Source organism: Suillus subalutaceus (assembly GCF_016647625.1).
Source record: "Suillus subalutaceus strain FC151 chromosome Unknown DFJ58scaffold_4, whole genome shotgun sequence".
Classification (NCBI taxonomy): Eukaryota; Fungi; Basidiomycota; class Agaricomycetes; order Boletales; family Suillaceae; genus Suillus; species Suillus subalutaceus.
In genome coordinates, this window is record NW_024540253.1 from 431,792 (window position 1) to 443,911 (window position 12,120).

The 12,120-nt window shown below is 48.2% G+C and overlaps 5 protein-coding genes across 5 annotated transcripts; 2 read left to right on the forward strand and 3 right to left on the reverse strand.

Annotated features, from left to right (window-relative positions):
* Nucleotides 1–3,460: 3,460 nt before the first annotated feature.
* Nucleotides 3,461–5,149, forward strand: DFJ58DRAFT_758186 (uncharacterized protein). The gene is made up of 6 exons (XM_041388273.1): nt 3,461–3,827; nt 3,894–3,963; nt 4,025–4,060; nt 4,232–4,536; nt 4,586–4,909; nt 4,965–5,149. The coding sequence occupies exons 1-5, from the start codon at nt 3,634–3,636 to the stop codon at nt 4,887–4,889; spliced, it is 909 nt and encodes a 302-aa protein (XP_041250297.1). The 5' UTR covers nt 3,461–3,633; the 3' UTR covers nt 4,890–4,909; nt 4,965–5,149.
* Nucleotides 5,150–5,187: 38 nt separating this feature from the next.
* DFJ58DRAFT_758192 (cytokine-induced anti-apoptosis inhibitor 1, Fe-S biogenesis-domain-containing protein) lies at nt 5,188–6,569 on the forward strand. Its single transcript, XM_041388274.1, has 3 exons — nt 5,188–5,508; nt 5,561–6,241; nt 6,301–6,569. The coding sequence occupies exons 1-3, from the start codon at nt 5,280–5,282 to the stop codon at nt 6,360–6,362; spliced, it is 972 nt and encodes a 323-aa protein (XP_041250298.1). The 5' UTR covers nt 5,188–5,279; the 3' UTR covers nt 6,363–6,569.
* On the reverse strand, nt 6,456–8,692 carry DFJ58DRAFT_877783 (uncharacterized protein; the record flags this gene model as incomplete). The annotated part of the gene is made up of 4 exons (XM_041394477.1): nt 8,414–8,692; nt 7,214–8,357; nt 7,034–7,182; nt 6,456–6,977 (listed from the first exon to the last, which is right to left on the reverse strand). Exons 1-4 carry the CDS (start codon nt 8,561–8,563, stop codon nt 6,456–6,458), a joined length of 1,965 nt encoding a protein of 654 aa, XP_041250299.1. The 5' UTR covers nt 8,564–8,692.
* A 186-nt stretch (nt 8,693–8,878) lies between these two features.
* Nucleotides 8,879–10,292, reverse strand: DFJ58DRAFT_650328 (uncharacterized protein; the record flags this gene model as incomplete). The annotated part of the gene is made up of 2 exons (XM_041381575.1): nt 8,879–9,764; nt 9,811–10,292. 2 exons carry the CDS (start codon nt 10,290–10,292, stop codon nt 8,879–8,881), a joined length of 1,368 nt encoding a protein of 455 aa, XP_041250300.1.
* A 413-nt stretch (nt 10,293–10,705) lies between these two features.
* On the reverse strand, nt 10,706–11,506 carry DFJ58DRAFT_650336 (uncharacterized protein; the record flags this gene model as incomplete). The annotated part of the gene is made up of 4 exons (XM_041381576.1): nt 10,706–10,912; nt 10,963–11,041; nt 11,094–11,216; nt 11,268–11,506. 4 exons carry the CDS (start codon nt 11,504–11,506, stop codon nt 10,706–10,708), a joined length of 648 nt encoding a protein of 215 aa, XP_041250301.1.
* Nucleotides 11,507–12,120: the final 614 nt, after the last annotated feature.

Sequence of the window (12,120 nt, forward strand, 5' to 3'; positions counted from 1 at the left end):
CCACTGAAATTTAATGAGGCCACTCGTGCGGCCTTGGTTCTGCTCGGACAATCTCAGCCTCATCTGGCATATTTTGGAAATTCAAGAATCGCCAGATCGTAAACGATGTGGGTGAATGGTTTCCACAGGCAATGGTGAGATTGTAGTGATATTCAAAATTCCTCTCATTCATGTTCGACGATCGCTTGTAGTTCGTACGTCTGTTAATCGTCCTCGCTGGCATGTTAACCTAAGACATTGCTGATCTTTTGACAGTTTGTGAGTGAGTTGATCTTTCGTCGAGCTCAGTCGTGCTGACCGAACATGTTGCTGACCTGTTGACAGTTTGTGAACGTGTCTATCATTTATCGAGTTCGAGCCTCGCTGACAGAACACATTGCGGGTCACTTGACAGTATGTGAGTATGTTGATCTTCCGTCGAGCTCCAGTCTTGCTGACCGAACACATTGTTAAGCTGTTGACAGCGTGTGAGTGTATTGATCGTCTGTCGAGCTCAAGCCTTGCTGACCAAACGCATGCTAATCCCTTAAACAGACTGTTAGTGTGTTGACCTTCTGTCGGGCTCGAGCCTCTCCGAGCGAACACATTGCTGATTCCTTGACAGGATGCGAGTGTCTTTATCATCCTCCGTCGAGCTCAAGCCTCGCTGACCGAACACATCGCTGATGTGTTTACAATGACAACACGTAAGTAGATTGATCCTCAACCATTTCTACCTTTTTATCATGGTTGGCCAGTTGTACTGCCCTGAAGATGAGAAAATGTGGTCCAAGTTACAATATTTGGTATCTCCCATTTCTCCCATTTCTCACAGCTCGTCCACATAGTTCTTATCCAGAATGTTTCTTAGCCCTCTGACTCATCAACGTTGGAGAAAATTATTCAACTTGGGGTCCAGTGAGATTTTAGGCAACACCGCAACGAGTTTGCTGATATTTGATAATAAGCTGCTGTGATTATTTTCCAACACACTTTCTGCAGCGACGCTATATTGGGAAGGTGTCTGTGTCTATCCTGCTCTCCAGAAGTACGTGGCGTCTCCCAATGCAGCTGCGAGCTCTGCCATCCACACATATCAAGCAAACCCCTCTTCTGGATGGCGGGGTTAACCAACCACTCTCAGACGGAGGCGGAGTTAATCAACACAATTCTTGAAATCACTTCACAATATCCCATGCGTATGTTTCAGTTCTCATGATTGTAACATTTGCGCTCGCCAGCAAGACCTTATGACTATGTTTATAATTGAGCTCAGTTGTGTCGGTTGTGAATGGAGGTTTCATGACTGGTAACCACTGACATATCTGTCGAGATGATTTAAGGAGGTGGAACTGTATCGAATAGTTGTATGATCATGCAATTTGGCAATTTTTATGCCATGGACATCATGATCGGCCACCAGTGAGACCTGAGCCTGTTGGCATGGACTGAAGTACTACCTCCTAACTCTCCGCGGACCGAGTACCTCAAGGTCGCATGTTGGGAATGTGTGCTTGTAGTTTGTAATAACAACGATACTATGTATATGATCAAGATATCTGCCTTCTTGTTCTAGCAGACGGTGGGCACGGGCAGCCAAGTCGGGTACATAGGTACCGACCCGGAGTGCGTCTGAGGTAGGTCCCTAAGCCTGGCAGACCAACAACAGCTATACGATCATCATAATAAAGCTGATCTGCCTTAGCCGAACCGATTGAGGGGGAGTAGTATTCCTTACTACGGATATTGGCATACTCTACCCGACCCACGTTAATGTTGATATGATGCTTTGAAAGGTCGATATTATTGCGGAGAGGATCTATTGCTTTGGGTCCCAGGTGTCCCGGTGCATCTGTTGATCATTATGCGCATCTTCGTCGACGTCTGCTGAGAATGTCAGTCGACATATTATATGGACCTCGACCTCAACTGCTTGGTGACCACAGGTCCATATGTTCCCGGTCAAGATTTTAAACACGGAGGTCTCAGAGAAGTGATCAAACATAAAAGACAGGCTCCAGAAAAATATCAAGAGTCGGCACTAAACGAACACTATTACCAATGGCTATACTGTTCCAAGTGTTTCCTGGATCCCAAGAAAGAGTGTGTCGTTGTCCAAGTGCGACCCCGGAAATCTTCTGATTCTACGACCTGCACTCCATAACGAATGAGCCACACAGCCTAGAATTTATTTTGTCCTGAAAACCTTATGTTTTACCATGGTTTCTAATTTTTGGACCAAAAAACGGCGGCTTAAGCATGTGTGCCTAGACGGTCCAATCATCGGTTCGTGGCAGGAAAATCCTTGTTTTCTAGGAGCAACTATTTCATCGTCGAATTGGGGAGAGACAGACCGTGATGTATTTTGTAGGAGACTCAGAGAGTTGTGTTGAGTCACATACAGTGATAATGGCTTCCATGACTGCAGGCTTCGCAAGCTGACAGGAGCCTCCAATTGTCATGCGTGGCATATACAGTTGGTCATTATCCGCCAACGTCCTATTTCTTGAGGATGAAAAAACACGTGAGTGGGCCAAGACTACAAGACAAAGGTCGCGCGAAGATGACGTTAGTCCGTGGAACCGAAATGGATTGCTATGCACAGAGAAGAACTACGCTCGAAAAAAGTGATGCGACAACAGGCCCTGCTACCTCAGAGACATTCGAAACATGAAAAAGGATCATTAGCGCCATCCAACGTCAAACACCCATGTAATGTGTCCCGTGATGTAGTTGTTGCGTGAGGAATACCTGCTACGAATGGGAAGGATTTTCATAATCTGCCATGTGCACATCATTTGATCACAAGCGAAAAGCTTACCTTGAGGGGACGTGGTGGCTCAAGAGCGAGACATATTTACTCCACCATCGTACGGTATCTAGAGCACGTTGGTAAGTAGACTTTGCTAGAAGGCTTGTTGCTGCAGGACCAGAGCTGCGAGGTTCGACAAGGTAGGACACAATTCCTGATTTGGCGGTAGCCGCAGAATATTAGCGAACACCGGACATGTCTATTTTTCCGAGCAGGGAAGACATCAATAGGAAGAATCAAGCCCAATATGAGACTCAGGACTTCCTAGAAGGACACCGGTGACGAAATAGCAACTGATTTTTTCGCACTGTGCGAGTCTGCGACAGGGAGCCAGGTACCTGGTGCCGTGAGGCTCACTAAACCCCAGTGCATCACCTGGACTTGAAGATCGAGAATGAACGATGAAGGTATGGTCAACCAGGATCTGGATGAGGTCGACTTGAATGATGCACGATAATTATTGAGTAACATGGTCGGTTGATGCGAACTTTGTTTGTGTATTGGAGAGCGTGGTCGGTTTGGATTTTGTTTTACAGTGTCATCCACAATTTGGACACTTGTGTCGGTCTGTATGTCGGTTAAGCAAAACAAACAAATCAACTTGATTACACTTACCACAACGCTTCGTCGTCATTGCGGTCTACGACGACGAGACATACTTCGACAACAATGGCTGAATCTGCGAGAGGAAACTGGCCCGTGCGCGTCCTCATTTCTCACGCCTGACATAAGCCGCACATGTTCCCCCTTGACGAAAGCTCTTTTCAACATCAACGGACCTCCACAGGTTGCCAGCAAGTTCAGCGCCTTTCGCTCTTCTTGTTATCTTTCGGCGAAAAGACATGTCGCAGCAGCCACCACCCACAGTGATGCCACAGAATATGCTTCCTCCTGGGGAAGCAGAGCTCGCTCAGGCCAACTCCTACTATCCGCAGGAACCTGCAGACCTAACGGGGGGTCTTCCTATCAACCTTGACTCTCTGCGTGATGGTCCACCAGGAAGCAAACCATTTTATCCATATTCTACGCTTATACGGTAAGCGGCTCCGAATCGACTGTAGATGCTCTAGTAAACGGTCTCGGTTTGTCTGTGGGTGGGTAGATATGCTATAAAGGGTTCTCCGAATCAAAAGCTACTCCTCGAAGATATTTACTACGCCATTGAATCCCGCGTACGTGGTAGCTTACTACTTCAAGTTGCGCATTTCGCGAATCCCTGACTCCACGTCACAGTTTCCTTATTTCAGGAATGCCCCATCTGGTTGGAAAGTGAGTAAAGTTCTTCCGATGCCATTGGTCAATGACTTCTGTATCATTTGTGTTGTCGATTGCCTGCACCTATTGGACGTGAGCGCGATGTTGATGTTTGATTGTATTCATATTTGTTTTGATCTCAAGTCAGGCACCAAACTAACCTAACCTTGCTTCGCACGTATCCAGAACTCAGTGCGACACAATCTTTCACTCAACCCGTGCTTTGAGAAAGTGCCGCGTCCCCTCACCGACCGAGGGAAAGGCTCGTACTGGACTGTCAATGATAACGTTGACCCTAGAACGGGTGTCCATCGGGTGAGGAAGAAGAAGCCGAAAGGCGCAAAGGGTCGGCAGTCGGAAGAAGATCAGGATGTGGATTATCATCCTGAAGCATTCAACGACCCTAATGCACAATTTGTGCAGCCACCGCCTATGCATCCTGACGAAGCAGGTCCCAGTCGGCAAGCGCCGTATCCGCCGTATCCTCCCACGTATGCCGTTTGGTCTCAAGCATTGATACTAAACTGAGGCTTTCGTTAGATTTGATCCCAACTTCCAGATGATGCCTCCTCCACCTCCCGGCCTTCGATTCCCTCCTGTGCCAATAGATGATTTGGAGGTAGACGAGAGTGGGAACATCCTGTGGCGTTTGTCCTTGATGAAGGAACTCGCGCACTTGCAGCAAATTTCATCGGAGAAGGACATGGGCGAAGATTGGTACCGCGTGATGCTGTTGCGTATGCGTGGGGCTGTCATGGCCCCACCACCTGCCTATCATGATGGTATGCACCCTCCACCTGGGATGCCGCCTCCACCTCCGCCCAACCCGGAGTTACAGCAATGAATCTTTCTTCAATTCTTGAAGTGAATGTTTAAGCTATTTTGTTCCAACTATTATTAACTGGTTCCCATGTTTCAGAGAATGTCCTCTTTCATCTTTTGGCATTAATAATGGTCTTGAGTGGACAGCATTTTGAATTCATTCTATTACAGCATGTTGTCTGTATGTCATTTCTGTATCCCATATGGACTTTGTTGTCGGTACACCATTGAATCTTTGTCCCGCCGATAATGGACCGTATGTGAGGATTTCGGCCGATTGAAGACGTGCTTGTGACCTCTGCTTATCTAAGCGAACCAATGTCTGATTAATGCACTCTGGATCATCATTTTTCAGCTGACCCTGTCCTCCTCCTTCCCGTCATTCTCTCTTTTACAGCGTTAGGCATTTCTGATGGCACCTACGGCTATCTACGCTCCTTCTCCCACCCAAATCACATCAGAAGTCAAGAAATCATCAATCAATGGACCATTACCTCATGAAATCGTCCAAGGGCCTGCCCTTGCGATAGGTTCATTGGACACTGCTCAGGACGGAAAGTATCAATCACTTCTTTTACGCCTCGATGCACAGGAAGGACGGGCCGCCGAAAGGCAGATGCTTGATCGACTCATTGATGGAGGTATGTCTCTACGATTCGGAGCATCGCTCACTAATCATCATGATTCACACAGCGATCTTGTTGGCTCCATCAAGCTATGCTTCCATCCATGTCGTGCTCTCCCCATCAGAATACACTTCATTATCACCAAATTTACCATCTCTCCTTCAGCAGACCCTCACCGGTCTGACACCCCTGGGAACTCTTCACCTTCTTAATTTAACCGCGGGGTTCCTGAGTCTTCCTCATGAGTTGACTCTAGCTGGATTCAAGATCATTGAGAGTGTGAGAGATGATTTTGATGCCAGAATAGTTGCCCAGAAGCCTTTACCAATCGTAACGCCTCTACCTTCTGCGCTTCCTCTCCGGAGGAAGACTGACCCTGCCAAGCAGTCTTCCAAGAAGGCTCTTTGGGCACTCTCATCACCATCCACTCCCACAATCGATGCCGAAACTCTCCTAACGGCGGCAGATCGTGCGCGCCCAATCCCCACGTGCGATCCTGTCATGGCAGGTGCCCCAAGGCGGAAGAAGGCATGCAAGAATTGTTCATGTGGTCTTGCTGAGCTGGAAGCCGAGGAGGCCAAGTCAGGTAAAGTAGTTCTGCTCGACAACGACAGCACTGTGGAAGTGGGAGCTGGTGACGTAGCAAAGAGTTTGATCGCTGCCGCTAAAGCTGCACCCAAGGCAACTAGCAGTTGTGGGAGCTGCTTCTTAGGAGATGCATTCCGGTGTGCCAGCTGTCCGTATCTTGGTGCGTTTATAAGAATGCTCTTCATATCAATTCAAAACTCAGAAAATCTGTTGAAAAAGGTCTGCCTGCATTCAATCCGGGTGAGAAAGTGGAGATTGACCTCGGGATGGATGACATCTGAGCACTACTGTTACAATTTGATCATTCGCCATACCACCAAGTATGTAAACGCCGTATGATACTATTTATATTGTACTATATTGCTTACAAAACATTAGAAGCCATATCTATTCACCGGCATGATGGTGTAGAAATCACGAATATCTATGTCGGGCCACCCTTCGCTCGAGGGAACTGAGAAGTTCACGTATGCCATCATCTCGCGGTGACAGGCCAAAAGATCGCTTCGCGTCTTAAATCGTGTCTCGGGGGTGTGGCGCTCTATCAACTTGAGAGTGGCGTTGTATCGAATGGGGAACAATTCGCATAACTGCCCCAGTAGCGTAGCGATCTCGAGGGGCGCCGTGAATTTTTTGACAATGTGAAATTCAGGGTCAGCAAGGTATTTCCTCTTGCGCGAGCCACCTATGACCCGTCCCCCCTCATCGATAACATACTCCTCGTCAAATATTTTGAGCAAGCTGTTCCTGTTCTCGACGTTCGTTTCACTGGGGAGGTATCGGACCATAGTGTACATCATGACGTGCAGGAAGGATTCCAAATCATCTGCCAGCACATGGTGCTTGTCCTGGGTACTTTGGTCCAACAAAGCACCAGACATAAAGGGTAGAGTTCCCTGTCATTTGAAGTCATGTCAGTATCTCGACATATATATATAAACGTTGCATGTACCATCTGGATTTCCAATAACTCTTTATGCGATTCGGAAGAGCAGCACTCCCAGCCCATGAGAAGCCCGTGCCCCTCACTGGTGATGCCAATGTTCTCCATACTGATGTTCCGATGCAAAAGACCAAGATATTCATAAGCTCTCTCATGAGCTACAGTGACCCGTTAGAAACAAAAAATTACTTGAGAAGTGGAGATGAAACTCGCCTGTGAGAGCATCCTTGAATACAGTCAGAAATTCTTTGGGCGTCTTGAACGTGCTCAGGTTCCGTTCAACATTACCAAGGATGATTCGATGTTGTACGAGCGGGAGGCGTGTCTTGTGGTTGGGTGTACAGCGCCACCAAGCCTTGTTGAATAAGTGGGTGATCGTTTTTGTTCCGAGGGCAGACATGTCACCGCCGTGCTCGAAGGTCGGGATGTTGGGAATGCGACGAGAGTGTAGTTGCCGGTATACTTCCGATTCCGTGCTGATACCTTGGGAATGAGGTCTCCAAGTTTCCTTGAAGAAAACGACTTTCTTCTGCGCAAGGTCCCACGCATGGAAGCTACGAGTTCGTTGCTCGAGTAGACTGCACTGCTTTGGGGCGGGGCGTGGGCCGACATAAAAGTGATGAGTTGTTAAAGGACGGCCTTCCGCGTCCTTGGGCTTTTGAAGTGCAGTATCGACGGGAACGATGTATCCATACAGAGGATCGGAACTCCCAATGCCCAGTAACTCCCGAATAGCGCTGTCTTGAGACTCCGGAAGGGAAGTGGGAACCACAGACACGTCGACGCCGCGATGCCCAGGCGAGGCACGATTGAGCCTCCATAGGAACTCAGCCAATGGGATGAAATTGCTCGTGTAGTCAAACCGCCGAGACACGACAGCACCAGAGCGGTCCCAGTACACAAACCGTGCCCGGGAGCCACAGAAGAGGATGGAAAATCCAAAGCGGCGGAACTGTGTTGCGAAGAAGGCATTGGTGCACGCCACCATATGCGCGCGCGTTGAGATGGACTGCTTATCAGAGGACTCGAATGATGGATAGTAGCCTCTTTTAGAAACCCGATGTGGCAGCAGGTCCTCCTCAGGACAAGGTATCGGTGTAGTGAAGTCCTCATTTGGCGGTGGGTCGATGAAGGGGTCTTGTTGTACGGAAGGCTTGATGATGATCCATGCCTCCATCGTAGACATGTCTGTCACTCCGTTTCGAGTGCTTTCACTTTTGTATAACCCCACGGTTGGTTGGAACTCATGCCCACCCACGACGACAGAGGGGTCAGGACAACCGGAGGTGTCGACAAGATCAAAATTGGTGGTGAATTTACGCAGTAACGCAAACTGCCAAGGGCACCAAAATTAGATAGGTCAGAGAAGTGTTTATGTGAAATTCTTACAAGCTCTTCTTGTGACACCACCTTGGGCATCACTGGACGACCGTCTGCCTCAGGCAGGAAGTCAAGAAATTGGCGCACTGGCATTGCGCCAACGAAGCGTGTTGGGAAGGAACATATAAGCCTGGATTCAACGGCTTCTTTGGATGTCATTGTGACTGAGAATTGAGATGCAGGAATTGTATAAGCGATATGATAGAAGGAAGATGATTGAAATTGGAAAGGCGGGATGAACAGACCAAGATGTCCGACTCACTATTTATTGGTCCATGCTGTGGATATTCCACTCTGTCAATAACCACAACAGCTTTAGTGGACAATGCTCGTCAGTTGTAGCCGCTTACGGATGTGGACACTCGGAGATTCAATGGTTTGGAGTGCAAGTCCCTAGAATTGATGCAACTGACTTAAGCACAGAGGGAAAAGGGGGCGAAGGTTTGCATACACAAGGTAGGCGACAAAAGAGGGTTACTCTGCTACGTCTTCATCCCAATCGTCACCCCAATCAACTGCCTCCGAATCATAGTCAGCTGCGTTGTGTGCTTGCTTAATCAACTCGAGAACGGCAGTATAATCAAGCGCGGGACCTTCTCCTTCATCCGCTGACAAAGAGCCTGTGCTGGATATATCGTCTTCGGTGATGCGTGCCTCTACAGCAGAGTCTTGGTCGCCACTTTCGCTTTCCGCGTAGTTCCCTAAAGCCCCCAACTCGTTTCGTGTCCGGCTTGCCGCCGCCTTTTCCGATGCAGACTCACTTTCACTTCCGTAGTCACCGACAAGTCCTGAGATCGCCTTTCTCCCCGCTTTCGTACTTAGCTTTCGTCTTTTTATAGCTCTGACGTCGTGCTCGTGCTCGGACACTGGCGAGGGCTGACCCCTTTTGGCCACAATATTTCCAATGGATGTAGACGAGTCCGGATCGTATACATGGATGGTGGGGAATTCAGCGAAGTGCGTACCCTGAAGCAAATCCTGAAGAGTCTGAGAGGGACAAAGTTTATAGTAAGATGGGCCAGTCTGCACTCCGACGCCTGGATAATATGGAATTCTGGCCAAGTCCATTTGCGCAGGTAAGTAGCAGAGAGGATCTCTGAAGCCTTCAGGATCGTCTGGATGAGGGTGGACAAGAGAAGTAACCCAGTCTGGACAAGGATGTTCTTTCTTCGGTTTGGGATGGTCCTTCTTAGAATATGTATGCTGAGGAACGTGTCTCTGAAGAAGGGTGATTAGAGAGGAGTTGATGGGATTGCGATGCACAAGTGTGGTATATGGAATTGATGCTGCGGATAAAGAAGATTGCGAGGGCGCTCCGGGGTAAAACTTGAACTCTATCGTCATTAGTGCAACCTGCGTCCTGATGAGGGTCAGCACACGCGTAAGGACGGAAGACAAGAGCGCACTTTGCATCAATAGTCGACTGGTTTACCTTTCTGCGTTGCATTCCGACGGGAAGGACATCCATCTCGATGTCCAAGCTGTCTAGATGAGCTTTTAGCAGATCTCTTTTAGATGATCCACCACCCCTTGAAGTTCCTCTTCCGCCTCTACCTCTTCCGTTGGCTCCACGTGCTCCCCCTCTTCCTCTCGTGTTTTTTACATTTGTTGCGTAGCCTTCACGAGCAATTTCTCCGCCCCACTCACTCACTTTTCTGCCTACTTCTTCAAGAAAACAGTAGTCGCGCATCATCGGCCCCCACCCATAAGCGTTCATCTGCACATAAGCCGCCTTATTGCGTTCACCGCTACATCCAGTTTTTGATTTGTGGGTACGAGAGCAGGGTAGAGAACATGTTGGAGTAGAACACCTCGGACAAGTATAACGTGCAGGTGTCGAGCAAAGCGCACAAAGACGAGTTGATGACCCACTGGCGATTGATTCCATAGACGTGATAGTTTGCACAGGAGATGTAGAAGTCAAATAAGGTAGCATGGTCGTGAAGTGTGTTCATGTTTTTTTCGAACATCCTAAATCCTACACAGCACTGCGTACTTACTCCTACAAAGTTTTTGCTATTGCTTCATAACCCGTTGTCATTGCCCAGTATCATCATGATGGCTCAAATGGTCTGGCAGTCACCATTTGATTCAAGCTATCCAATAAAATCACCCCGGATCACAAGGTCCAATTCACATGATGGTGTCTGTGATTTTTACTTCAGTACGGTACTCAAGAACAAGTCGAGTGTAGAGTGATCAAGTTTGAGGACAAGGACGTGACAGAGTAGCAGGCGACCATCTCGGGTTCAATGTAAGTAGCCAACAAAACATGAGCGCTTGAGTAATTTAACTTTTAAGTTACAAGTCCTGTCGCCGGAGGTCCAATAGTCCTTTCATGATAAGCTGAACTTCGAGAACAGCATCAATAGCTGCGCGGACTGTGCTCACTTGCACATGCCCGCCAGATGCTGGTGCGGACGTATTAACCTGAGTGGCGGTCTTGACCTCGACCTCCCAAAGTGTGTCGGTATGTGCTGGTATAGGGAGGGAGGTCTTCGGGTCAACCTAGTCAAGAGTAATGGTAAGGGAACGACAATATCAACATGGATACGTACCTGCTCTTGCTGGAACATTTGTATTATCAGAGCTCCTCTTCGAAATGCATATCCACGTTTGTAGATTTGTGATCGTTGTCTAACGACACTATAAGCGTAAGCACAGACGATGAATTCTGGAGCATACGGACACATATCCCAGCGCCGAAGCGAAACTGAGGGCATCACCGATCACTTCGCAAGTGGCCCATGGTCTGACAGTGGCCTCGGGATGAACGCGTACGGATTCCGGCTTGAGGTATGAGAAAAGCGTCCTATGTTATGGTTGATCCAACGCCTTCGTTCAAGTGGGTTGTCCAACCAACCATCCGCTTTCCGTCCCATCTCCCAGTTCTTTTTTTGCTCTCAGCAACGCTGGCTCATCTCCTTGTACTTGTGACTGAACTCCGAACTGCTCGAATAAAATTTCACGGGTGTGCATGGGTGCTGCAGACTCCGTGTGCAGTGTGAGGCGATTGAGAATCGCCTTGAGATCCCGAGCGAAAAATTCACCGAAAAGAGCGACTTCATAGGCATGCGCATGCGTCTGTGTGTTTGCGAACATGGACATTGGAAGTTAAGAGTGGAATGATGTCGTTGTAAGAGAGATAACGTAATCTATACGATGGACTTAGATACTGAAACTTTATATGAATGGCCCATCTTGATTCTTGAGAATGGCCATGCATATCGTCCATATCGTGACATAGGGTATCAGGTATAAATAGTACATAGGTGCTAAGTCGAGTACAAGTACGGATGAGCAGCTAGTTCAAGAAGTAGGCCCAGACCTATTCCCTTGTCAAGGAATCCTGGTGCCGCGTCGAACCATTCTTGTGCCAATTCCTGGATGTCGCTTGGAGCGAATCCAGTGCTACACATGACCACCAGTTGACGGCTCCTGGGAATCATTTGGAGGCATCCTGGTTCTTGTATCGGACTCAGCTACAAGCTTAGCATGATACCCTCGAACATTAAGGATGAGGCGTGGTCCCAGCACAAACATTTGTATGACCGAGAAGATATTAATGGCACCATTGTAACCCGTGGAATGCGAGTCCTATAGAAATGATGAACAGCGACATGCAGGTGTCAGCAAAAGATTGGCGTACCGAGACGGTCGAGAAAAAATAACGAAGGGCGATGCAAGAACCAGCAATAAAGCTTGAACGTGCGGAA

Bases quoted from the DNA above. Each gene is read 5' to 3' on its own strand.
- DFJ58DRAFT_758186 (XM_041388273.1), top strand. From the start codon at position 3,634: ATGTCGCAGCAGCCACCACCCACAGTGATGCCACAGAATATGCTTCCT. The intron at 3,828-3,893 runs GTAAGCGGCTCC...GTGGGTGGGTAG, and splicing joins CCATATTCTACGCTTATACG to ATATGCTATAAAGGGTTCTC. The intron at 4,061-4,231 runs GTGAGTAAAGTT...GCACGTATCCAG, and splicing joins ATGCCCCATCTGGTTGGAAA to AACTCAGTGCGACACAATCT.
- DFJ58DRAFT_758192 (XM_041388274.1), top strand. From the start codon at position 5,280: ATGGCACCTACGGCTATCTACGCTCCTTCTCCCACCCAAATCACATCA. The intron at 5,509-5,560 runs GTATGTCTCTAC...TGATTCACACAG, and splicing joins TGATCGACTCATTGATGGAG to CGATCTTGTTGGCTCCATCA. The intron at 6,242-6,300 runs GTGCGTTTATAA...CTGTTGAAAAAG, and splicing joins TGCCAGCTGTCCGTATCTTG to GTCTGCCTGCATTCAATCCG.